This window comes from Theropithecus gelada, chromosome 1 (assembly GCF_003255815.1).
Source record: "Theropithecus gelada isolate Dixy chromosome 1, Tgel_1.0, whole genome shotgun sequence".
NCBI classification, from domain to species: Eukaryota; Metazoa; Chordata; class Mammalia; order Primates; family Cercopithecidae; genus Theropithecus; species Theropithecus gelada.
In genome coordinates, this window is record NC_037668.1 from 196128300 (window position 1) to 196155488 (window position 27189).

The 27189-nt window shown below is 37.7% G+C and overlaps 1 protein-coding gene and 1 pseudogene across 4 annotated transcripts in view; one reads left to right on the forward strand and one right to left on the reverse strand.

Annotated features, from left to right (window-relative positions):
• CCDC181 (coiled-coil domain containing 181) overlaps positions 1–27189 on the forward strand; it is a 74599-nt gene that overhangs the window by 39702 nt on the left and 7708 nt on the right. For 2 of the 4 annotated variants that reach the window (XM_025363317.1, XM_025363338.1), the window contains exons 1-4: positions 1463–1645; positions 3971–4110; positions 6656–7606; positions 9815–9961. In XM_025363317.1, the coding sequence (XP_025219102.1) occupies positions 3994–4110; positions 6656–7606; positions 9815–9961 (1215 nt within the window). In that variant the 5' untranslated portion in view covers positions 1463–1645; positions 3971–3993. Of the gene's footprint in view, positions 1–1462; positions 1646–3970; positions 4111–6655; positions 7607–9814; positions 9962–27189 lie in introns of those variants that run through there. The other 2 variants (XM_025363327.1, XM_025363345.1) reach the window with 1 other exon arrangement.
• On the reverse strand, positions 17838–18528 carry LOC112610095 (annotated as a pseudogene).

Genomic DNA, 27189 nt, shown 5'->3' on the forward strand with positions numbered 1-27189 from the left:
TTTCCTTACTCCTTATACGAAAATTAATTCAAGATGGATTAGAGACTTAAATGTTCAACCTAATACCATAAAAATCCTAGAGGAAAACCTAGGTAGTACCATTCAGGACATAGGCATGGGCAAAGACTTCATGTCTAAAACACCAAAAGCAACGGCAGCAAAAGCCAAAATTGACAAATGGGATCTCATTAAACTAAAGAGCTTCTGCACAGCAAAAGAAACTACCATCAGAGTGAACAGGCAACCTACAGAATGGGAGAAAATTTTTGCAATCTACTCATCTGACAAAGGGCTAACATCCAGAACCTACAAAGAACTCAAACAAATTTACAAGAAAAAAAAACAAACAACCCCATCAGAAAGTGGGCAAAGGATATGAACAGACACTTCTCAAAAGAAGACATTTGTGCAGCCAACAGACACATGAAAAAATGCTCATCATCACTGGCCATCAGAGAAATGCAAATCAAAACCACAATGAGATACCATCTCACACCAGTTAGAATGGCAATCATTAAAAAGTCAGGAAACAACAGGTGCTGGAGAGGATGTGGAGAAATAGGAACACTTTTACACTGTTGGTGGGATTGTAAACTAGTTCAACCATTATGGAAAACAGTATGGCGATTCCTCAAGGATCTAGAACTAGATGTACCATATGACCCAGCCATCCCATTACTGGGTATATACCCAAAGGATTATAAATTATGCTGCTATAAAGACACATGCACACGTATGTTTATTGCAGCACTATTCACAATAGCAAAGACTTGGAATCAACCCAAATGTCCATCAGTGACAGACTGGATTAAGAAAATGTGGCACATATACACCATGGAATACTATGCAGCCATAAAAAAGGATGAGTTTGTGTCCTTTGTAGGGACATGGATGCAGCTGGAAACCATCATTCTTAGCAAACTATCACAAGAACAGAAAACCAAACACCATATGTTCTCACTCATAGGTGGGAACTGAACAATGAGATCACTTGGACTCAGGAAGGTGAACATCACACACCGGGGCCTATCATGGGGAGGGGGGAAAGGGGAGGGATTGCATTGGGAGTTATACCTGATGTAAATGATGAGTTGATGGGTGCAGCACACCAACATGGCACAAGTATACATATGTAACAAACCTGCACGTTATGCACATGTACCCTACAACTTAGAGTATAATAATAATAATAATAATAATAAAAAAGACAAAAAGTAACATAGAAAAAAAAAAAAAAGTTGTCCTAAGGAATTCTAAATCTGACGAGAGATAGCTACAAGAGGGAAATTTCACAACCAACACAGCGGCACTTCGCGAGTCTCCAATAACGTTAGTGATGCGTGGATTCCTTGGTCGTCCCCTTAGAAACCTCAGCTTGACCGGACTTTTGCAAGCACCGGGATGGGTGCCGGGAGGGGTAGGTGTTCTGGGGATAGCGCGTGCGCCTGCGCGGGTTTTTGTCGCTCTCCTAGAGAGGCCCGGATGGAGGACGCAGAGGCACGCTGTTGCCATGGCAGTGTGGTCCTGGCTGCAGCGGAGGCGGGTGACGGGGTCTCCTTTGCCTGAATGTGAAGAGCTTAGAAAGAGGAGGAGAGGAGAACTCCCCTGGCCATCTCTGTGACCCCAGCCGCCGCGTTTTACACAGGCAGGAGGGATATAGAGGGAGAGAAGGGAAGGACGATGCGGAGATATTAATGGTGGGATAGAGGGTAAAGGTATAAACGTCTGGTAGAGCTGGGAGGGAAGGTAGGTCGTGAGGGAAGAAGCTTTCTGGTGGCGTCTTATCCTCTGGAGTCCGAGGTCCACCGAGTCTGGCATTGGTGGGGAAGTCTGGTAACACCTTGCTTCTCTACGTATGAAGGAAACTCTCTCAGGGTAGCTTAGACTAAGTTTTTGTCATATTCTTTCCCCTGTCAAAGTTCTTGAACGTGGAAAGTAATTATTTTGTCCCTGGGAGAAAAAGTCACTACCGAAATTGTAGCTTCCATTAAGAGGCAATGATACTCATTTCGTTGGTGGTACCTTGGGATCCTGAATACAGATTAAAATTATCATAAAATATTTGTCATTATACTTTGTGACAGGTTATGATTTTTTAAAAACTTATAGGATCACAGTCTTGGCAGGATACACAGGAATAATGGGCCAGATGGTTTCATGATGTTATGGATTAGTTTTTGCTTAAGTACTTATTTTATATTAAAAGGCATTCTCTTTGACATGCTTTCAGTTCTTAGATTTTTAAGCAAGCATATGTTTAAAACGCCGTAAGACGGGACTCCATTATTTAGATTAAACTATTTTTGAACATCCTGAATTCTGGAAGAAAGTTATGAAAATTATGTATACATATGGACTTGGTTTAAGACTCCTACTGAAAGATCAGCAGTTCACCTATCCACATGGGATTTACCAGACAGGGAGGAAGGAACTGATTTCCGTCTCTTTCTACGGTTCCCTATTAAGAGGGTAGAGTTGGTTTAAGCCACTTACCTAGATTTTTACTGATGATAAATGTTGAAATTTAAATGTGTGAAACTCACAAGCATAAAGTAGGAAGTGTTAAGTGATTTTGTTTGTGTAAGATGTATTTTTGTTCTAGCTTGTTGACTGTGTACCATACGGCTAGTACCCTGGAGATGAAGATTAGAAGAATTGAAGGGGTTGAATATCCTGTGACGCATTTGAAAAAGGCTTAAGGGATTTGATAACCAGAGTTTGTAATTTATGTTCTTTGTTTACTTGAGAACCAGTCATGGGGTTTTTTTTTTTTTCTTCTAAAGTTACAGGAAAAGAATCGCACTTCAGATTTGATGCGACTTAATTTACTTCTCAGAGTTACCTTAACTATGACCTTTTTTTTCCCTTTGAATTATGGCATAATAGTATGACTTAAAGATCCCTAACCTGTTAAGTTTTTAATTACTGTGTTTTTAATTTATTATACAGATCTTATGTTTTCATTTTAAAATTTAGTTTTCTTGTGGGTGGGATTCTCTGTAAACAATAAAACATATCTACTAAAGTCTTCAGGCAACCATTTATTTATGAGTTCAGAACTATGTTTATCATAAAATAAGGGAAAGCACTGAAGAGTTCCAAAGATATGTATTTATATAACTCAAACATCTTAAAATAATAAATTTCAAGATCCCTGCTCTGAAAGGAAAACTGATTATTCCAAGGCATTGTGACTGAAAAGTGCTATTTTTACTGTAAGTATTTTGGATTACAGTGAGTTTTAGTTTATTCTGTGTCATTCATAGTGCCCTTGCTTTTAATTGGTGGGTAGTTAGACTTAACAGCTTAAGCAATTTAGCTTGTCTTGCAGTTAGGAAGTGAAACTCACTCTGAAGTGTTGATTTGGTTTCTCCAGATCACTTCAAAATTTGTGCTCAACCTGATTTAGAAATTATTGAAGGGCTTACTTTTGAGTTCTTTAGCAAATCTGCTTTGTATTTTTAGTTTAAAATAAATAAATATCGGGAAGGAATTATAGTCCAAGGAATAGTTTAGAAAAAAATAATAATTATACAGTTGAACAGTAACAGTTATTTTTCAATAATAATTAAGTTGAATAATTAACCATTATTATTCAGTAATAACTTAGTCTGGCCAAAGGTTTGGGGAGAACAAAGTGAAGCTAATGACTAAAACAGCTTGTGGATTATTTATTAATTCAGCATACCTAAAGTGTACTGAAAATTTATCTTGAGAGGGAAAAGGAACCAACATCAATAATTATTTGGGAAATCGGGGGAAGGTGGGAGAGTTTTTAGGAATGTTTACCTATGGAAATGTCTTGCCATTGCAAATCTCTCTTTTATGGTGTAGTCAAGTGCATGTTCATTTTGAACATTCCATTTTGTGTTTCTCTGTGTTACTTAGCTTACCTATAGCATTAATCTCCATATGCCATTCCTCCTCTAGAGTGGGCATAACATATACCTTATCTTTTGAAATCTTATAGCATATTTCCTTCACAAACAGAAAATGAATGAAATTAAAGATACTGATTCAAAAAAAAGTGAAGAATACGAAGATGACTTTGAAAAGGACTTGGAGTGGTTAATTAATGAAAATGAAAAAAGTGATGCCAGCATAATAGAGGTATATGTTGCCAACAGCATTCATAATAATTATATTACAAAGTGCTTTGCAATTCTTTAAGGTTTTCACATTATTGTCTCATCTAAACATCACAAAATTTCTTTGATCTACATTGGGTAAATTACTATTATCCTCATCTTAAAGATAAGAAAAATGAGGCATAGGTTGCTTAAATGTTGTATCCTAAGGCATAGGCAGATGATTTATTGTTTCATTTTCTAATTCAGCAAGTATTAGTGAGAGAACAGTTATTACACTAGCATTTAATAAAACTAAAATGACCATTATAAAATTATAATTTAAATAATATAAATAAATAGTAAAATCATGATTTATTGCATTGAAAGTAAAAAATACAGTTAATTCCTACTTTTTGTGAACTTGGGTAAAAGCATGTGGTTATGCCATTAAAATAAATGAAAAATAAAGCAAATCCTCTAAACACATGACCTTTTAGCTAATATTTAAAACTTTAAGACTGAATTAGGTCTTCTTGGCAGTGAATATAGAGAAAAAAGTAAAGGGTCAAAGTCTGAGTCACAGGAATACTTCTAGGAAAAGTGGATCCATTAAGCATGGTCATATACTATTTATCAGAGATGTAAAAAGGAACTCCAGGAAAATTAACCAGTTCCTGCATCAAGATAGGTTATTTCTTTCTCTTTACATATGTATAATGTGTATATGTATTTCTATGAAACATATATATGTATATATGCATATGTATGTGTTTATATATATGTGTATATGTAAGTTAGTATCAATAAGTAGGACAAGGAATAGCACTGGGATATAAATAGGTGACTTCAGAGGGATAATGATCAGAGTTATTATAGCAGAAGCCAGTTTTAAAGGTATTAAGGAAAAGACTGTGAGGAAATGCAGGTTTTATATTACAGATTTCTTAGTTCCATTTTGCTTTGAATATAATAGAAAAGACAAATGGGATACACAATATTTGAAGATGGAAACAGAGTCAAAAGTAAAGATTTTTCTAAGATGGCTTTTAAATGGGAGTTTTATGCATCCTAACAGAAAAATAAGCAGAATGAGTAGAGGCAGATACCCAGAATGGTAAGGTTGAACCAGTTTCTCAAGACTGGAAGGGTGTGAGATCCAAAGCACAGTGTGATAGAATTAGAGAGGTAATAGGAATGATTTATTGTTTCATTTTCTAATTCAGCAAGTATTAATGATCACCTATCATATATCAGAGGCTGTTCTAGGTGCTAGGGATATATATAGCTGGGATAAAATAAAAGTGCTGTTATGAATCTTACACATTCCAGTGGATGATTGTAATAACCTCTTCTTTTGAAGCTTTTGAGAAAAGGGTATGACTGAGCTAGAGACACGTAAGAGGGTCAGGGAAGATTTATTTGTGAAAAGTGGGTTTTCAAACAAAAGAAATAAAAGCCAAAGGAGAGTTTAGAAACAGAGACTATAAGAATGAACCAGAGATCTGCCATCCTCATGATACTGGAAAAATAAAAAAATGAACTAGAGAGGCTAAAATGAACAATTGTGATACAGAGATCTTAGTTAAATCACAGTTAATTGGCAGTCATTTTAATGGGCTAGGTTTATTTGCTTGTTGGACATCTGACTATCAGACAAGATGACCTTCACTGCCGTACAGGATGACCTATGAGCAAGGGAAGGAGGAAAGTGGTTTTAAGGGGTTGAGGAGAGCAGCGTGTAGTAACTCCCACAGGACTGCTTTAGGAGGGAGAGAACTTTGACAAAGAGAAAAAAATGTATATATAATATTTATATTATATACCTTTATATATTGTATCTATTATATATTTATGTATATTTATATTATATACATTTATATACTATATATTTATAGATATATAAGCTTTTACTTAGATATAGCAGAAGTGGAGTGGAGTTTTTTGCTGCACTGATACTGGTTTATGGTTCATGTGGAATTAATTATTTTTAATGTAATGCCAAGTTATCTGATGGTGGTTAGCATGGATTACTGGAATTTCTGAGTATAGTTGAAGAAGGAAAATCTGATCTAAAGGTAAAAATTGACCTGGAATGTAGATAGGTCCTGCAGATTATAATGACAATAATAGTCTGAAAAGATTAAAAGAACCTCAAGTGATTAGGATTTGACCAAATAATTCGTCCTTGAAATGGTCTGGGGAGAAAGATGTTTGATTGAAGAATGCAGATATTACAAGGAGGAAACATTTTTGAAAATTGTTTTTCTGAAAATGTAAAGAGAGGAAAATTTTATAGGGAAAGGAATGCTAATATTGTTATTTGTAGTTAGATACATTAGCATAAAAATGTTTAAAAATCAACATCAAATTCAAATTTAAAGTTGAATTTTTCCTGCATTCCTGTCACATGTATTTCCCTTGAATACTCATAAGTATGAATTAGAATGTTATGAGCAAATTATGAGCAATAAACACTTAAATTTTCCCATTCATAAAATAAATTACATGAACAGGAAAATCCCATTTTGTATGTCTACTGATAAATGAAGAATCTCAATTTTGACTGAAAAATATCTTGTTTTTAGATGGCTTGTGAGAAGGAAGAGAATATTAACCAAGACTTAAAAGAGAATGAAACAGTAATAGAGCACACCAAACAGCATTCTGATCCTGACAAGTCTCTGCAGGATGAGGTCTCACCAAGAAGAAATGACATAATTTCTGTACCAGGTATTCAACCTTTGGATCCCATATCAGATTCAGATAGCGAAAACTCTTTCCAGGAATCCGAACTAGAAAGCCAGAAAGACTTGGAGGAGGAAGAGGATGAGGAAGTAAGGAGATATATTATGGAGAAAATTGTACAAGCTAACAAGCTTCTACAGAATCAAGAACCCGTGAATGATAAAAGGGAGCGAAAACTTAAGTTCAAAGACAAATTAGTTGATTTGGAAGTTCCTCCACTAGAAGACACTAATACGTCTAAAAATTATTTTGAAAACGAAAGGAATATGTTTGGGAAACTGTCACAGTTATGTATTTCCAATGATTTTGGACAAGAAAATGTACTCCTGTCACTTACTAATGCAAGTTGTGAAGAAAACAAGGATAGGACAATACTGGTAGAAAGAGATGGAAAATTTGAACTTCTGAATTTACAAGACATTGCGAGTCAGGGGTTTTTGCCTCCCATTAATAATGCAAATAGTACAGAAAATGACCCTCAGCACTTGTTACTCAGATCTTCCAACTCCTCTGTCAGTGGCACCAAGAAAGAAGATTCTGCAGCAAAGATTCATGCTGTCACTCACTCATCAACAGGAGAGCCACTGGTTTATATCCCTCAGCCACCACTCAACCGCAAGACTTGTCCAAGCTCTGCTGCCAACTCAGATCGAAGTAAAGGAAATGGGAAATATAATCACAGGACACAGTCTGCACGTATCTCACCAGTGACTTCAACATACTGTCTTTCCCCTCGACAGAAAGAACTACAAAAACAGCTAGAACAAAAGAGAGAAAAGCTGAAAAGAGAGGTGAGAACCTAAGTGGGCACTATATTAAAAGTAGAGCATGTTTTACTGTTCTATAAATGCAATGGGAATTAAAACAGTTGTTCAAACCATTGGAGACTTCTTTTGATTTCTTTATCTATTGTTAGATTGATTAAGTATTAAGAATGTGTATTTATGGAGTGAACACGGTGATTACTTTGGTCCTTGTAAGGATCACAAAGAATAGTAGACTTATCTGTGTTAGCGGAGAACTCAGTGATGACTTCATCTGATCCTTTCATTTTAAAGGTGAGACTCACGAGATGTTAAGTGACTGCTGAAAGTAATCTTGATATGATAGGTAAAAATAAAATGTCAGATGGAAAAATGAAGGCACAAAGTGTAGAGGTTTAAGAGGCAACAGGAAGACTTGGACTGTAATTCTTTTACTTGCATGTGTTTCATATTATGTTCTATGCCTTCAGTTCTTTTACTTCCAGGATTTTAGTTTCAGATTAAGAATATAGCCTAACATTCTTAATGAAAGGTCTCCAAAATGCCTTCTAGAAATAATTTTTTTTGTTTTTCATATTTGTTCTTATGTGAAACTCTATGTATCTTATAATTGAGAATTCCAGGACTTAAACTGGTGAGTTTTCTCGGAATTACTTATATCAGTGCTCCAATTCTTTGTTTTACTGGAAACCTAATGGTATTAAGCTGAGCCATACAAAATGTCTAATTCTAAATACAAAGTTCAGCAAATAATATACTAGAAGTGACCTTGCAGATCATTTTGCAGATACGAAAATCTTGGAAAGTTTAAATAACTTTACCAAAGTATATCTGTATTTGTTAGTAGCAAACTGGAATAAAAATTTCCAGTTCTCTGGTACCCTTGAGAAATGGTGTGTTATCTACTTTATATGGGAAATTATCAGGGAAATCTCTGGCATTTAAATCAGGAATTGGCATTAGCAAAAAAAAAAAAAAAAAAAAGGTGAAAAATGACTTTGTAAGAACGTGTAACCTCTAGCACACTCAGATAAGAACCTAAAAGGGTGCATGCTTATAGAGCTTCGCTCACTTGGTCACTAATAGCTTTAATAGTCAAACTAAGTTCACTTGATTCAGGTATAAAACAACCCTTAAAAGTATAAGAATTTGGTGACAATACAAACTAATTTTTTGAGAATGACATCAATATGTTTGCTGTACACAAATGTGTAGGTGTGTGTGTATATTTTTACAAAAGTTATACCGGTGATTTTATATAGTTGTCACTGCGTTTTTATTAATGAACTGATGTTAGTCTTTAACTAGTGTGAGGGATGGATAATTCTGTTTTCATTTTGATTCTCTTTTCTGAATGTCATACTCTTTGTTCTGAAATACACTTTTATTGTGTCGATATCCTATAACTAAGTTGGCTCAAGACATGGTCTTCAAGTACTAAGACTTTTAACATGTTTTAGTTGGTTTCAGGGGAAGGCTTTGGTTTTTTATGCCCACATTTTCTGGGTTGGGTTGCTATACTCTGTCTTTCTAACCTAAGTGCATCATTTCAGTGTTCTCTTTGGCAACTCCGTTAGCGATCAGTGCTTTGGCTGTTAGCTTCTGTGTAATATACCTGAATGTTCCCCTTGGAAAGATAATCATCTTTTGTCATACTGTATTCATGCAAAGTATCCAAAGTCCTTTGTGTGAAATGGAAATGTATAAAAAATGTAAAATTTAATCTTTAATAAATTCATTTATATTTTCTATAATATAGGCTACTTTAGGGCTCAGAAAATAGTATATAGATATTCTCAAATATATTTTACACTGTTTGGTAGAATTTTTCCTTTCCTCTCTTCTTTCTGTTCAATCAAAAGGAATTAGAAAGTCTTGCTTTATTGTCAAAATGTAAGGAAAACACTTAGAATTCCATTATTTGAAGAAAATTTAACTATAAACTTGTTAAATTAGCCCAGCTAATGTTTGTATTTTGGGTAGAAACGGGGTTTCACCATGTGGGCCAGGCTTGTCTCAAACTCCTGACCTCAAGTGATCCGCCTGCCTCGCCCCACAAAGTGCTGGGATTACAGGCAGGAGCCACTGCGTCTGGCGTAGAAGGACCAGTTTTCTGATGGAAAATTTTAGGATCAGGGAATCCTAATTTCAGATCTCAAAATATATCTCTCTACTCTGATAATTCATACAATTTTATTAATCTTTTAGTAATGTCTTTTCATATTCTTTTACTAGGAAGAGCAACGAAAAATAGAAGAAGAGAAAGAAAAAAAGAGAGAGAATGACATAGTATTTAAAGCATGGTTGCAAAAGAAAAGGGAGCAGGTCTTAGAAATGAGGAGAATTCAGCGAGCAAAGGAAATTGAAGACATGAACAGTAGAGTAAGTAAAACTTCTCTGAAAAATAAGTTTATACAGTTATGAAAGCTGAACTTATTTACAGAAGGGAGTCTGGATATCAGACTAACAGCCTATGGAAGAAGTAGAAAAGTTGTTCAAGAACTACCCTTGCAAAAGATGCAACATGCAGATAACTACAGTTAGGTTCTAAGAGGCCTTGTGAAAATGAAATGATTCTTATTTTGTTCAGACTTTGATGGAACAGAAAACAAAACTATCAATTCATTTTTTCAAGGTGTAACTTTGGTATTTAAACAGGACAAAGATACACCACCTCCCCCACAAAACCCTACAGACTGATCTCACTTAAGACTAGACATATAGAAATCTTACATAAATCTTTAGCAAATTAAAGACACCAAATTATTTAAAAGAATTAAAAAAACAAAATCCAAGAGAAAATTTAAAAATCATCCATATCCTTACTAAAAAAAGATATATATGTAAAGTAAAAGTTCAAAATTCAACCCTAAGCTCTTCCAGGCTCATCTCCAGTGATAACTACTTTTAACAGCGTGGTGCAAATCATTTTAGATCTTACTTATATATTTACATGACAAAAGTTTTATTCAGTTTTTTTTCACTTCATCATGGAACTCTTTCTAGGCCATTATGTTTAAATCTCTCTTTTTCAAATAGCTGCATGGTATTACAGTGTTAATTTATTAAGCCATTCTTCATTTGTAAATATTTAGGTTGGTTCCGATGTTGCGCTAGTTAACAGTGCTGTAGTGAAGAGGTACATTCTATGGGAACATCAGTAATCTGTAGGAGAAGTTCTTCAGAGGGGAATTTATAATTTTTGAAGGTTTAGAGTGAAATGTTTGGTTAAAGATGCAAAAATAACCTCCCAAAAGATAATATGAATGTATAGTTCCTCCAACAGTGTGTGAGAGTGAATGCTACACCTGTTTCTCCAACAGTGTGTGAGAGTGAATGACTAACATGGTATGTGGGTTATCATCTTATTTTTTCTTCAAATTAGTAATACACATGCTTGTGTATGAGTATGTGTGAGAAATAATAAGAGATAGATATAGATCTTTACTCCTAGTTTTTGGCACACAGCTCCTAAAACCTTTTTAATTTCTTGAGTGATAGGGGTTCTACATGTATTTCTGGTTCTAATAACTGAGCTTTTATCCTGGCTTCTGACAAAGAGCTGCTAATTCCTTGGAACCTCTTAGGTGATAGGACTCTCTTTGTTCTAATAAAATGACTCTTGGTGGGCTCCTGGATAGAGACTGGCTCCCAGAAAGACTAAGCCATGATTAGAAACTTGGAACTTTCGGTTCTAACTCCTTTCTTGTAGGAAGGGGGAAGGGGCTAGAGATTAAGTTAATAATCTCAATGACTATGTGATGAAGCCTTTATAAAAATCCCAAAGCTGCAGGGTTCAGAGAGCTTCTAGGGTATAGGAAATGTGGTGTTGGGAGGGTGGCCTGCCCCCAAGAGGGCATGGAAGCTTCACACCCCTTCCCAAATACTTTGCCTTGTGTAGCTCTTCATCTGTGTCTTTTATTATATTCTTTATTAATCAACTTGTAAATGTGTTTCCCTGAGTTATGTGAGTTGCTCTAGCAAATTAAACCTGAGGAGAGGGTCATGTTCCCACCACTCCCCACCCTGGCAATATATAGCTGGTCAGACAGAAGCACTGGTCACAATCTAGGCTTTTGATTGATATCTGAAGTGGAGGCAATCTTGAGGGATTGAGCCCTTAACACATGGGATTTGATGCTAACTCCAGGGATATATTATCAGGATTGGATTAAACTGTAGGATAACCAGCTGGTGTTAAACTTGTCAGTGTGGGAAGTGGGAACCCTCCCACATTTTGATAACCAGAGGTGAAGTATTCTGTGTTGAGTGTGAATGAAAAGGAAAAACAATTGGTTTTTCTATTTATATAGCATGTGTATTCTTCTGTGAATTTCCTGTTTATAATCTTTTTCCTTTTTTAGTTTGGTTTTTATTATTGAAGTGGTATATGAGAGATTTTGATCCTTTGTCTATTGATATGTTATATATTTTCCTAGTCTGAAAATATATTTTTTGTTACAATGTTTATTATGTCATTTGTGGAAGTTTTTAGCTTTTTAAAATCTTGGGATGGGCAGTACTTTCACAAGCAAGGCAGAAAAGACATAAACTAAAAGAGAAAATATGGAGAAATTTGACTGATACTATATAGTAAAATAATATACTGAGTAAGATTTATTTTAGGATGGAAATTATGGATCCATAATAACAGATCTACTAATATCATTCATCACATCAGTAAGTAGACAAAAGAATGTTATCTTGAAAGATATAGCAAAGGTATAATTTCTTTTTAAAAATTCCTAATAAAATGCAGATTATAAACACTATAATGGGGAAATGCTCTAGGCATACCTGTTATAGTCAGAAACATGTAAGGTTCTATATTAAGTAACTGTATTCTGATGTTTCAATCCAATTCATTAAGAAAAGGAAAGGACGTAAAAATAATAGGAGTGATGCGGCCAAGATGGCTGACTACATACAGCGGGGCTCAGAGGCTCCCGTCCCAAAAAAACATAATAAGCGTGTGAATCCTTCACTGGCAACCAAGGTATCCAGGTTCTCTCATCAAACTTGACTAGAAGGCTGTGGTGACCCATGGACAGAAGGAAGAATAGTGTAGTGCGTGGCCCACCTGAGAGCTACACGGGAAAGGAGAACCCCCTCCCCGCAGCAAGGGACGCAGTGAATGAGCACTGCTACCCAGAAGGGGAAGCTGCTTTTTCCACAGAACTGTGCAACCCATGGATCATAAGATCCCACTAGAAAATCCAGGCCACTGGGGCCTAGCGTCCCAACCCTAGAACACGCAGATTCTTACAGCTTCTCAGCTGGAATCTGCTTAAGCCTACTGCACTCCTCGTGGGAAGGGTGACCAGTTTAAATTGTTGAGTTTCAGGTAGGCATGAAATATCCAGGTGAAAATACTGAAGATTAGTTGGAGAAATTTATCTAGTTTTCAGGAGAAATGTTGAGACTGGAGATAGGAAATTAGCGATTTCAGAGTAGTTTGTGGATGGAGTAGTTTGTGCGATAAGGATATGGCCATTGAAATAGGTGGCAAGTGTTTTGGAGAAAGACATAGAAGATGAGAGAATCAAAGGTCTGTGGGGGTGGATATTCAATGGCTCTTCTATGTCTTCCAAAAACGTATGGGGAAATGAAGAGAATATTAATTTATTTGTCTAACCACTGAAGTACTTGAAGTATGGCAGAAAATGCAGCTTCTGTTTCATAGAAGATGTGGCTTGGGGGAGAATCAGAATTTGCATAAGATAGGAAATTTAGGGCCAGATCCCTTTCAGTGACTTGGGAGGATGGATGTTATTTGGGAGTTTTTATATCATTGACTAGGAATTGCAGAGAACTAACAGGGGTTATGAAGGACAGGAGGAATTTGGGGTTGGGTAAAGAAGCAGCACAGCATATTGCTGTAGTGATTAAAGGTATAGAAGACAAGAGGAGTTTATGTTTCAGTCAGTGACTATGGAAAACACAGCTATGGCCATACTGCTGATAGCTTCTTGGACGATGATGGGCCTTCAGGCCTCATGGCATTCCATGTATTGATTTTTTTAAATGGGGTATTTGCAAAAATAAATGTACAGTATGTTCTGTTGTGCAATATTTGTACATAATTGTGCTATATTTGTACATAATAAATAGTAATCTTGGATTGTATTCTCAGAAAACATGAGTCACATTGAACATAATTTATTTCAAAATATTTATGTAGAAGACATGGTTATATATTTCCCTTTGAATATTTATTTTGTATATGTAGTATTTTTTGCTACATTTCAAGTCTGTCTCAAAAATAGATTTTAATGAGAAATAGTATTACAAGCTAATAGTATTCCGACGTACTTTTATGAACTTTGTCTCTACTGAAGCTGAAATATAGCACAATTTGGTAGCTGATTAATTTGGCTTATTAATACATTGCTATAATAAGTGCATTATGTTGAGTATTTCTGTGGGACATCCTGTATAATGTGAGTCATAGTTTCCAGAAAATATCTTTAGCATTTATAGATTGTGGAATGACCTTTTTTACATTAGATGAATAAAAGGTTTTAGGTGATGTAATTTTTATTGCCATTTTTAGGAAAAATAGCTAAAAATGACTTTCCATCATTGTTTTGAAATTTGCTTCTCTTGATCAGTGCTATATATGTATACACACACATGAAAATGTATGTATGTATATAGTCTATGTTAACTGTCCATAGGTACTTACATACCTTGTGTATTCTGCATTGGATGTAATGTTGTATTAATGTCAATATAGTCTAGTTGGTTGATAGTGTTGTTAAGATCTTCTGCATGCTTATTGTTTTCCCCCATTTTTCCTATGAATTACTGAGAAAATAGTGTTCATAATTTCATCTATCATTTTGCCCCTTGCCTATTTCTCCTTTGGTTCTGTTGAGTTTTGCTTCATGTATTTTCAATGTTGTGGGTATACATTTAGGACTTTATGTCTTCCTGATAATGACCTTTTCCCTTTATGAAATGTCCCTCATATCCTGAAGTCTGTTTTGTCTGAGGTTAATGTAGCCACACCAGTGTTCTTATGCTTAGCATTTGCATGGTATAACTTTATTCATATTTTACTTTCAATGTATCCGTGGGTTTATATTTAAAGTGGTTTGTGCAGACGTCATATATTTGAATCTTCCAGTCCAGCAGTCCACTCCTTTTACTTAGTATTCACTTGTATTTAATTAATTTTTTAAATTATACTTTAAGTTCTGGGATACATATGCAGAAAGTGCAGGTTTGTTACACAGGTATACACATGCCATGGTGATTTGCTGTACCCATCAACCTGTCATCTACATTAGGTATTTCTCCTAATGCTATGCCCTCGCTAACTGCCCACCCCCCGACAGGCCCCAGTGTGTGATGTTCCCCTCCCTGTGTCCATGTGTTCTCATTGTTCAACTTCCACTTATGAGTGATAACATGCAGTGTTTGGTTTTCTGTTCCTGTGTTAGTTTGTTGAGAATGATGGTTTCCAGCTTCATCCTTGTCCCTGCAAAGGACATGAACTCATCCTTTTTTATAGCTGCATGCTATTACGTGGCATGTAACTGCCACATTTTCTTTCTCCAGTCTATGATTTATGGGCATTTGGGTTGGTTCCAAGTCTTTGTTATTGTGAATAGTGCCTCAGTAAACATACATGTGCATGTGTCTTTATAGTAGAATAATTTATAATAATGGGATCACTGGGTCAAATGGTATTTCTGGTTCTAGAGCCTTGAGGAATTGCCACATTGTCTTCCACAATGGTTGAACTAATTTACACTCCCACCAACAGTGTAAAAGAATTCCTATTTCTCCACATCCTCTTCAGCATCTATTGTTTCCTGACTTTCTAATGATCACCATTCTAACTGGTGTGAGATGGTATCTCATTGTGGTTTTGATTTTCATTTCTCTAATACTAATGATGATGAGCTTTTTTTCATATGTCTATTGGCTGCATAAATGTCTTCTTAGAGAAGTGTCTGTTCATATCCTTTGCCCACTTTTTGATGGGGTTGTTTTTTTCTTGTAAATTTAAGTTCCTTGTAGATTCTGGGTATTAGCCCTTTGTCCAGTGGATAGATTGCAAAAGTTTTCTCCCATTCTGTAGGTTGCCTGTTCACTCTGATGATAGTTTCTCTTGCTGTGCAGAAGCTCTTTAGTTTAATTAGACCCCATTTGTCAATTTTGGCTTTTGTTGCCATTGCTTTTGGTGTTTTAGTCATGAAGTCTTTGCCCATGCCTGTGTCCTGAATGGTATTGCCTAGGTTTTCTTCTAGGGTTTTTATGGTTTTAGGTCTTATGTTTAAGTCTTTAATCCATCTTGAGTTAATTTTTGTATAAGGTGTAAGGAAGGGGTACAGTTTCAGTTTTCTGCATATGGCTAGCCAGTTTTCCCAACACCATTTATTAAATAGGGAATCCTTTCCCCATTGCTTGTTTTTGTCATGTTTGTCAAAGATAAGGTGGTTGTAGATGTGTAGCATTATTTCTGAGTCCTTTATTCTGTTCCATTGGTCTATATATCTGTTTTGTTATCAGTACCATGCTATTTGGGTTACTGTATCCTTGTAGTATAGTTTGAAGTCAGGTACCATGATGCCTCCAGCTTTGTTCTTTTTGCTTTGTATTGTCTTGGCTATGCAGGCTGTTTTTTTTTGTTCCATATGAACTTTAAAGAAGTTTTTTCTATTTCTGTGAAGAAAGTCAATGGTAACTTGATGGGGATAGCATTGAATCGGTAAATTACTTTGGGCAGTATGGCTATTTTCATAATACTGATTCTTACTGTCCATGAGCATGTAATGTTTTTCCATTTGTTTGTGTCCTCTCTTATTTCCTTGAGCGGTGGTTTGTAGTTCTCCTTGAAGAGGTCCTTCACATCCCTTGTAAGTTGTATTCCGAGGTATTTTATTCTCTTTGTAGCAATTGTGAATGGGAATTCACTCATGATTTGGCTCTGTTTATACTATTGCTGTATAGTAATGCTTGTTATTTTTGCATGTTGATTTTGTATCCTGAGACTTTGCTGAAGTTGCTTATCAGGTTAAGGAGATTTTGGGCTGAAACGATGGGGTTTTCCAAACATACAATAATGTCATCTGCAAACGGAGACAATTTGACTTCCTCTCTTCCTATTTGAATAGCCTGTATTTCTTTCTCTTGCCTGATGGACCTGGCCAGAACTTCCAATACTATGTTAAATAGGAGTGGTGAGAGAGGGCATCCTTGTCTTGTGCCAGTTTTCAAAGGGAATGCTTCCAGCTTTTGCCCATTCAGTATGATATTGGCTATGGATTTGTCATAAATAGCTCTTATTATTTTGAGATATGTCCCATCAATATTTAGTTTATTGAGAGGTTTTAGCATGAAGGGCTGTAGAATTTTATTGAAGGCCTTTTCTGCATCTATTGAGATAATCGTGTAGTTTTTGTCATTGTTTCTGTTTATATGATGGATTATGTTTATTGATTTGTATATGTTGAACCAGCCTTGCATCCCAGGGATGAAGCCGACTTGATCTTGAACTTTTTCTTGTGCTGCTGGATTCAGTTTGCTGGTATTTTATTGTGGATTTTCACATCGATGTTCATCAGGGATATTGGCTTGAAATTTTCTTTTCTTGTTGTGTCTCTGCCAGGCTTTGGTATCAGGATGATGCTGGCCTCATAAAATAAGTTAGGTAGGAATGCCTCTTTTTCTATTATTTGGAATAGTTTCAGAAGTAATGATATCAGCTCCTCTTTGTACTGCTGATAGAATTCAGCTGTGAATCTGTCTGGTCCTCAGCTGTTTTTGGTTGGTAGGCTATTACTGCCTCAATTCAGAACTTGTTATTGGTCTATACAGGGATTTGACTTATTTATGGTTTGGTCTTGGGAGGGTGTATGTGTCTACGAATTTATCCATTTCTTTTAGATTTTGTAGTTTATTTGCAAGGAGGTGTTTTTAGTATTATATAGTTCATTATATGATGGTAGTTTGCATTTCTGTGTGATCAGTGGTGATACCCCCTTTATCATTTTTTTTATTGTGTCTATTTGATTCTTCTCTCTTTTCTTCTCTGTTAGTCTGGAGAGCAGTCTATCTATTTTGTTAATCTTCAAAAACACAGCTCCTGGATTAATTGATTTTTTTTTTTTTTAAATTTGGAGTGAGCATTTATTTGCACAATTACAACATGCGGACAAACCCAGGTGAGATGAGTGAGTCTATGTTTCCACCCACCAGGCTGACAAGGGGTGGCCCCAGGGGCCGGATGCCCAGTCCCCAGGAGGCCCTACTCCTCTTCCTCTCCCGAAGACTCTCTCTCCAACGTGTAGGCCGTGAAGCAAGCGTCCAGTGTCTTGGGGACAAGGGGATGCCCTGGTCTCACAACCTCAAAGCCCAAAAAGCTGAAGGTTCAGAGCAAGGCAGCTCTGTCCTGGTGGTTTCTTGTGGAAGCAAATGAAGAAAGGCATGGTTGGCTCGCAGCTGCTCCTCAGCGAATTCCAGGAGAACTGCAAAGCTGTCCTTGCTCCCCTCAGGCAGCCGCCGCCCGGGATCTCGATGTAGAGGCTGCCGCCACTCAGCACTGTTCCACAGTTAATGCGTTTGGCGTCTGTGAGCCCGAACTGGAGATTGAGAATCCTCATCTTGTCGTTGGACATTACTTCCTCTGTTACATTCAGCCAATCATCCGACTAGAATAAGTTAGCTGAAAGATTGTGATCCCTCTGACTATTCCCTCCCCACCTGGGATTTTCAGGGGTGGGTGAGGGGCATCAGGAGCACCACAGAGGCCCCCGACCTGGGTTACTACAGCAGCGGAGGGAGAGCCTGGAACTCTCACTGCTGCTGCCCTGGGGGCTGTGCAGGCTTAGAAGCGGCATGGTGCGGCTGGCGTGGATGGTGGCGCTGGGTTTATCCCCTTCCTTCTCTCTGGCGAAGCAGTGGCTATTGAGGGTCTGCTGCAGGGAGGATTTCACCATCCCGCCAGTGGTCCGAAACCAGGAAAACCTCCCCTGCGCCTCTCCCTCCCGCCGCCGCCGCTACTCGCCATTCGTGATTGATTTTTTTGAAGGGTTTTTCATGTCTCTATCTCCTTCAGTTCTGCTCTGATCTTAGTTATTTCTTGCCTTCTACTAGCGTTTGAATGTGTTTGCTCTTGCTTCTCTAGTTCTTTTAATTGTGATGTTAAAATGTTGATTTTAGATCTTTCCCGCTTTCTCCTGTGGACATTTAGTGCTATAAATTTCCCTTTAAACACTGCTTTAGCTGTGTCCCAGGGATCTGGTACATTGTGTCATTGTTCTCATTGGTTTCAAAGAACTTATTTATTTCTGCCTTAATTTTGTTATTTACCCAGGTGAAGGTGGTTTTATTCAGGAGAAGGTTGTTCAGTTTCCATGTAGCTGTGCAGTTTTGAGTGAGTTTCTTAATCCTGAGTTCTAATTGGATTGCACTGTGGTGTGACAGACTGTTTGTTATGATTTGCATTCTTTTGCATTTCCTGAGGAGTGCTTTACTTCCAACTATGTGGTCGGTTTTGGAATAAGTGCTATGTGGTGCTGAGAAGAATGTATATTCTGTTGATTTGGGGTGGAGTGTTCTGTAGATGTCTATTAGGTCCACTTGGTGCAGGACTGAGTTCAATTCCTGGATATCCTTGTTCACTTTCTGTCTCATTGATCTGTCTAATGTTGACAGCAGGGTGTTAAAGCCTCCCACTACTATTGTGTGGGAGTCTAAGTCTCTTTGTAGGTCTCTAAGGGCTTGCTTCATGAATCTGGGTGCTCATGTATCGGGTGCATATATATTTAGGATAGTTAGCCCTTCTTGTTGCATTGATCCCTTTACCATTATGTAATGCCCTTCTTTGTCTTTTTTGATCTTTTTTGGCTTAAAGTCTGTTTTATCAGAGACTAGTATTGCAACCCCTGCTTTTTTTTTTTTTTTTTTTTTTGCTTTCCATTTGCTTGGTAAATATTCCTCCATCCCTTTATTTTGAGCCTATGTGTGTCTTTGCACATGAGATGGGTCTCCTGAATACAGCACACCTATGGGTCTTGACTCTTATCTGATTTGCCAGTTGTGTCTTTTAATTGGGGCATTTACCCTATTTACAGTAAAGGTTAATATTGTTATGTATGAATTTGATCCTGTCATTATGATGCTAGCTGGTTATTTTGCCTGTTAGTTGATGCAGTTTCTTCATAGTGTCAGTGGTCTTTACAATTGGCATGTTTTTGCAGTGGCTGGTACCAGTTTTTCCTTTCCATATTTAGTCCTTCCTTCAGGAGCTCTTTTAAGGCAGGCCTGGTGGTGACAAAATCTCTCAGCATTTGCTTGTCTGTAAAGAATTTTATTTCTCCTTCGCTTATGAAGCTTAGTTTGGCTGGATATGAAATTCTGGGTTGAAAATTCTTTTCTTTAAGAATGTTGAATATTGGTCCCCACTCTCTTCTGACTTGTAGGGTTTCTGCAGAGAGATCTGCTGTTAGTCTGATGAGCTTCCCTTTGTGGGTAACCCGACCTTTCTCTCTGGCTGCCCTTAACATTTTTTTTCTTCATTTCAAACTTGGTGAATATGTCGATTATGTGTCTCGGTGTTGCTCTTCTCGAGGAGTATCTTCGTAGTGTTCTCTGTGTTTCCTGAATTTGAATATTGGCCTACCTTGCTAGGTTTGGGAATTTCTCCTGGGTAATATCCTGAAGAGGGTTTTCCAACTTGGTTCCATTCTCTCTGTCACTTTCAGGTACACCAATCATGTAGGTTTGGTCTTTTCACATAGTTCCATATTTCTTGGAGGCCAAGTTTGTTCCTTTTCATTCTTTTCTCTCTAATCTTGTCTTCACATTTTATTTCATTATGTTGATCTTCAATCTCTGATATCCTTTCTTCTACTTCATTGATTTGGCTATTGATAGTTGTGTATGTTTCACGAAGTTCTTGTGCTGTGTTTTTCAGCTCCATCAGGTCATTTATGTTCTTCTCTAAACTGGTTATTCTAGTTAGCAATTCGTCCAACCTTTTTTCAACATTCTTAGCTTCCTTGCATTGTGTTAGAACATGTTCCTTTAGTTCAGAGGAGTTTGTTATTACCCACCTTCTGAAGCCTACTTCTGTCAATTTGTCAAACTCATTCTCTGTCCAGTTTTCTTCCCTTGCTGGCGAGGAGTTGTAATCCTTTGGAGGAGAAGAGGCATTCTGGTTTTTGGAGTTTTCAGCCTTTTTGCACTGGGCTTTCCTTGTCTTTATGGATTTATCTACCTTTGGTCTTTGATGTTGGTGATCTTTGGATGGGGTTTTCATGTGGATATCCTTTTTGTTGATGTTGATGCTATTCCTTTCTCTGTGTTAGTTTTCCTTCTAACAGTCAGGTCCCTCTGCTTCAGGTCTGCTGGAGTTTGCTGGAGGTCCACTCCAGACCTTGTTTGCTTGGGTATCACTAGCAGAGGCTGCAAAACAGTAAAGATTGCTTCCTGTTCCTTCCTCTGGAAGCTTTGTCCCAGAGGGGCACCCGCCAGAGCTCTCCTGTGTGAGGTATCTCTCGACCCCTGCTGGGAGGTGTCTCCCAGTCAGGAGGCACGGGGGTTAGGGACCCACTTGAGGAGGCAGTCTGTCCCTTAGAGCTCAAGCACTGTGCTGGGAAATCTGCTGCTCTCTTCAGAGCTGGCACGCAGGGACATTTAAGTCTGCTGAAGCTGTGCCTGCAGCCACCCTTTCCCCCAGGTGCTCTGTCCCAGGGTGATGGGACTTTTATTTATAAGCCCCTGACTGGGGCTGCTGCCTTTCTTTCATATATGCCCTGCCCAGAGAGGAGTAATCTAGAGAGGCAGTCTGGCTTTGCCAAACTGTGGTGGGCTCTGCCCAGTTCCAGCTTCCTGGCTGTGAGTGGAAAACTGCCTACTCAAGCTTCCATAATGGTGGACGCCCCTCCCCACACCAAGCTCAAGCATCCCAGGTCGACTTCAGACTGCTGTGCTAGCAGTGAGAATTTCAAGCCAGTGGATCTTAGCTTGCTGAGCTTTGTCGGGGTGAGATCCACTGAGCTAGACCACTTGGCTCCCTGGCTTTAGCCCCATTTCCAGGGGAGTGAATGGTTCTCTGTCACTGGCAGTCCAGTATGAAGAAAAACTCCTGCAGCTAGCTCGGTGTCTTCCCAAATGGCTGCTCAGGGCCCTGGTGGTATAGGCGTTCCAGGGAATCTCCTGGTCTCCTGGTTGTGAAGACCCTGGGAAAAGCGTGGTATTTGGGCCATATTGCACTGTTCCTTATGGCACAGTCCCTCACGGTTTCCCTTGGCTAGGGGAGGGAGTTCCCTGACCCCTTAGTACTTCCCAGGTAAGGTGATGCTTCACCCTGCCTTGGCTTACTCTTTGTGGGCTGCACCACTGTCTAACCAGTCCCAGTGAGATGAGCAGAGTACCTCAGTTAGAAATACAGGAATCACCTGCCTTCTGTGTCGATCTCGCTGGGAGCTGCAGACTGGAGCTGTTCCCATTTGGCTGTCTTGCCAGCCACCCGTGTATTTAATTATAATTATTGATCTGATGGTTTTTAGATCTGTCATTTTGATATTTGTTATCTATTTGTTCAATTACTCATCCTTTTCTGCTTTCTAATCAAGTGTTTAAAAAACAGTCCTTTTTATTTTCTTGTATACTTTTTAGGTATGCCTCTGCATGCTTTTTTAAAAGCATTGTTCTGATTATAATATTTATACTGAATGTGTGGAATATCACCTTTGAAGAATTTTTTTTTCCTTTTGCTGGATATAGAATTTGAGGCTGATAGGTATTTTTCCCCTGCAGCATTTTAAAGGTGATGTTCAATTGTTTTACAACGTGCATTGTTTCTATTCAGAGGTCGGCTATTATTCTTATCATTGTTCTTGTGTATATAATAAGTTTTTTTCCTCTTGCTTCTTTAAAATTTTCCTGGCTTTGGTTTTTAGAAGTTTATGACATGTGTGATTTTCTTTGAATTTACCTAACCTGGGTTTTGCTGAGCTTCTTGGATCTTTATGTTCATGTTTTGTACCAGATTTGGGAAATTCTCAGCCACTCTTTCTTCAAAGGTCTTTATTCTTTATTTTTCTTTTCCTACTTTATCTTTTTTCTCTTCTCCTTCTGAAAATCAAATTTTACATATGTTCTAACACGTGCTGTTATATCATGTTACTAAACTTCTGTTTACTGAAAATTTTTTTCCTTTGTTCAGTTTAAATCATTTCTGTTGATCCATCTTGAGGCATCAGTACTTCTGCAGTGTTCATTCCACTGTCAAGCCCATTCAGGGAATTTAGCTTGTGTTTGTTTGTCGTTTTTTTTTTTTTTTTTTTAATTTTTTTGTGGTGTGTTTGTTTGATTTCTTTTTTTTAATTATACTTTTAAGTTCTAGGGTACATGTGCACAACGTGCAGGTTTGTTACATATGTATACATGTGCCATGTTGGTGTGCTGCACCTGTTAACTCATCCTTTACATTAGGTATATCTCCTAATGCTATCTCTCCACCCCATGACAGGCCCCGGTATGTGATGTTCCCCACCCTGTGTCCAAGTGTTCTCATTGTTCGATTCCCACCTATGAGTGAGAACATGTGGTGTTTGGTTTTCTGTCCTTGTGATAGTTTGCTCAGAATGATGGTTTCCAGCTTCATCCATGTCCCTACAAAGGACATGAACTCATCCTTTTTTATGGCTGCATAGTATTCCATGGTATATGGAATATATACACATGTGCCACATTTTCTTAATGCAGTCTCTCACTGATGGACATTTGGGTTGGTTCCAAGTCTTTGCTATTGTGAATAGTGCCGCAATAAACATATGTGTGCATGTGTCTTTATGGCAACATGATTTATAATCCTTTTGGTATATACCCAGTAATGGGATGGCTAGGTCACATGGTATTTCTAGTTCTAGATCCTTGAGGAATCGCCACACTGTCTTCCACAATGGTTGAACTAGTTTACAGTCCCACCAACAATGTAAAAGCATTCCTATTTCTCCACATCCTCTCCAGCACCTGTTGTTTCCTGACTTTTTAATGATCAACATTCTAACTAGTGTGAGATGGTATCTCATTGTGGTTTTGATTTGCATTTCTCTGATGGCCAGTGATGATGAGCATTTTTTCATGTGTCTGTGGGCTGCATAAATGTCTTCTTTTGAGAAGTGTCTGTTCATAGCCTTTGCCCACTTTTTGATGGGGTTGTTTTTTTTCTTGTAAATTTGTTTGAGTTCTTTGTAGGTTCTGGATGTTAGCCCTTTGTCAGATGAGTAGATTGCAAAAATTTCCTTCCTTTCTGTAGGTTGCCTGTCCACTCTGATGGTAGTTTCTTTTGCTGTGCAGAAGCTCTTTAGTTTAATTAGATCCCATTTGTCAATTTTGGCTTTTGTTGCCATTGCTTTTGGTGGTTTAGTCATGAAGACCTTGCCCATGCCTATGTCCTGAATGGTATTGCCTAGGTTTTCTTCTAGGGTTTTTATGGTTTTAGGTCTAACATTTAAGTCTCTAATCCATCTTGAATTAATTTTTGTATAAGGTGTAAGGAAGGGATCCAGTTTCAGCTTTCTACTTATGGCTAGCCAGTTTTCCCAGCACCATTTATTAAATAGGGAATCCTTCCCCCATTTCTTGTTTTTGTCAGGTTTGTCAAAGATCAGATGGTTGTAGATGTGTGGTATTATTTCTGAGGGCTCTGTTCTGTTCCATTGGTCTACATCTCTGTTTTGGTACCAGTACCATGCTGTTTTGGTTACTGTATCCTTCCAGTATAGTTTGAAGTCAGGTAGTGTGATGCCTCCAGCATTGTTCTTTTTGCTTAGGATTGTCTTTGCAATGCAGGCTCTTTTTTGGTTCTATATGAACTTCAAAGTAGTTTTTTCCAATTCTGTGAAGAAAGTCGTTAGTAGCTTGGTGGGGATGGCATTGAATGTATAAATTACCTTGGGCAGTATGGCCATTTTCACGATATTGATTCTTCCTATCCATGAGCATGGAATGTTCTTCCATTTGTTTGTGTCCTCTTTTAGTTCGTTGGGCAGTGGTTTGTAGTTCTCCTTGAAGAGGTCCTTCACATCCCTTGTAAGTTGGATTCCTAGGCATTTTATCATCTTGGAAGCAATTGTGAATGAGAGTTCACTCACGATTTGGCTCTCTGTTTGTCTATTATTGGTGTATAGGAATGCTTGTGATTTTAGCACATTGATTTTGTATCCTGAGACTTTGCTGAAGTTGCTTATCAGCTTAAGGAGATTTTGGGCTGAGACAATGGGGTTTTCTAAATATACAATCATGTCATCTGCAAACAGGGACAATTTGACTTCCTCTTCTCCTAATTGAATACCCTTTCTTTCTTTCTCCTGCCTGATTGCCCTGGACAGAACTTCCAACACTATGTTGAATAGGAGTGGTGAGAGAGGGCATCCCTGTCTTGTGCCAGTTTTCAGTGGGAATGCTTCCAGTTATGCCCATTTAGTGTGATATTGGCTGTGGATTTGTCATAAATAGCTCTTATTATTTTGAGATACATCCCATCAATACCTAGTTTATGGAGAGTTTTTAGCATGACGGGCTGTTGAATTTTGTCAAAGGCCTTTTCTGCATCTGTTGAGATAATCTTGTGGTTTTTATCTTTGATTCTGTTTATATGATGGATTACGTTTATTGATTTGTGTATGTTGAACCAACCTTGCCTTTCAGGGATGAAGCCAACTTGATCATGGTGGATAAGCTTTTTGATGTGCTGCTGGATCTGGTTTGCCAGTATTTTATTGAGGATTTTTGCATCGATGTTCATCAGGGATATTAGTCTAAACTTCTCTTTTTTTGTTGTGTCTCTGCCAGGCTTTGGTATCAGGACGATGCTGGCCTCATCAAATGAGTTAGTGAGGATTCCTCTTTTTCTAATAATTTGAATAGTTTCAGAAGGAATGGTATCAGCTCCTCCTTGTACCTCTGGTAGAATTCGGCTGTGAATCCATCTCATCCTGCACTTTTTTTGGTTGGTAGGCTATTAATTATTGCCTGAATTTCAGAGCCTGTTATTGGTCTATTCAGGGATTCAACTTCTTCCTGGTTTAGTCTTGGGAGGGTGTAAGTGTCGAGGAATTTATCTATTTCTTCTAGATTTTCTAGTTTATTTGTGTAGAGGTTTTTGTAGTATTCTCTGATGGTAGTTTGTATTTCTGTGGGATCAGTGGTGATATCCCCTTTATCATTTTTTCTTGTGTCTATTTGATTCTTCTCTCTTTTCTTCTTTGTTAGTCTTGCTAGTGATCTATCGATTTTGTTGATCTTTTCAAAAAACCAGCTTCTGGATTCATTGATTTTTTTGAAGGGCTTCTTTTATCTCTAACTCCTTCAGTTCTACTCAGATCTTAATTATTTCTTGCCTTCTGCTAGCTTTTGAATGTGTTTGCTCTTGCTTCTCTAGTTCTTTTAATTGTGACGTTAAAATGTTGATTTTGATATTTCCCGCTTTCTCCTGTGGGCGTTTAGTGCTGTAAATTTCCCTTTAAACACTGCTTTAGCTGTGTCCCAGAGATCTAGTACACTGTGTCTTTGTTCTTATTGGTTTCAAAGAACTTACTTATTTTTCCCTTAATTTTGTTATTTACCCATTCAGGAGAAGGTTGTTCAGTTTCCATGTAGTTGAGCTGTTTTGAGTGAGTTTCTTAATCCTAAGTTCTAGTTTGATTGCACTGTAGCCTGAGAGACAGTTTGTTGTGATTTCTGTTCTTTTACATTTGCTGAGAAGTGCTTTACTTCCAACTATGTGGTCAATTTTGGAATAAGTGCTATGTGGTGCTGAGAAGAATGTATATTCTGTTGATTTGTGGTGGAGCGTTCTGTAGATGTCTATTAGGTCCACTTGGTGCAGGACTGAGTTCAATTCCTGGATATCCTTGTTCACTTTCTGTCTCATTGATCTGTCTAATGTTGACAGTGGGGTGTTAAAGTCTCCCATTATTATTGTTTGGGAGTCTAAGTCTCTTTGTAGGTGTCTAAAGGCTTGCTTTATGAATCTGGGTGCTTGTGTATTGGGTGCATATATATTTAGGATAGTTAGCCCTTCTTGTTGCATTGATCCCTTTACCATTATGTAATGCCCTTCTTTGTCTTTTTTGATTTTTGGTTTAAAGTCTGTCTTATCAGAGACTAGTATTGCAACCCCTGCTTTTTTGTTTTATTTTCCATTTGCTTGGTAGATCTTCCTCCATCCCTTTATTTTGAGCCTATGTGTGTCTCTGCACATGAGATGGGTCTCCTGAATACAGTACACTGATGGGTCTTGATTCTTTATCCGATTGCCAGTCTGTGTCTTTTAATTGGAGCATTCAGCCCATTTACATTTAAGGTTAATATTGTTATGTGTGAATTTGATCCTGTCATTATGATGCTAGCTGGTTATTTTGCCTGTTAGTTGATGCAGTTTCTTCCTAGCGTTGATGGTCTTTACAATTGGCATGTTTTTGCAGTGGCTGGCACCAGTTGTTCCTTTCCATGTTTAGTGCTTCCTTCAGGAGCTCTTGTAAGGCAGGCCTGATAGTGACAAAATCTCTCAGTATTTGTTTTTCTGTAAAGGATTTCATTTCTCCTTCACTTATGAAGCTTAGTTTGGCTGGATATGAAATTCT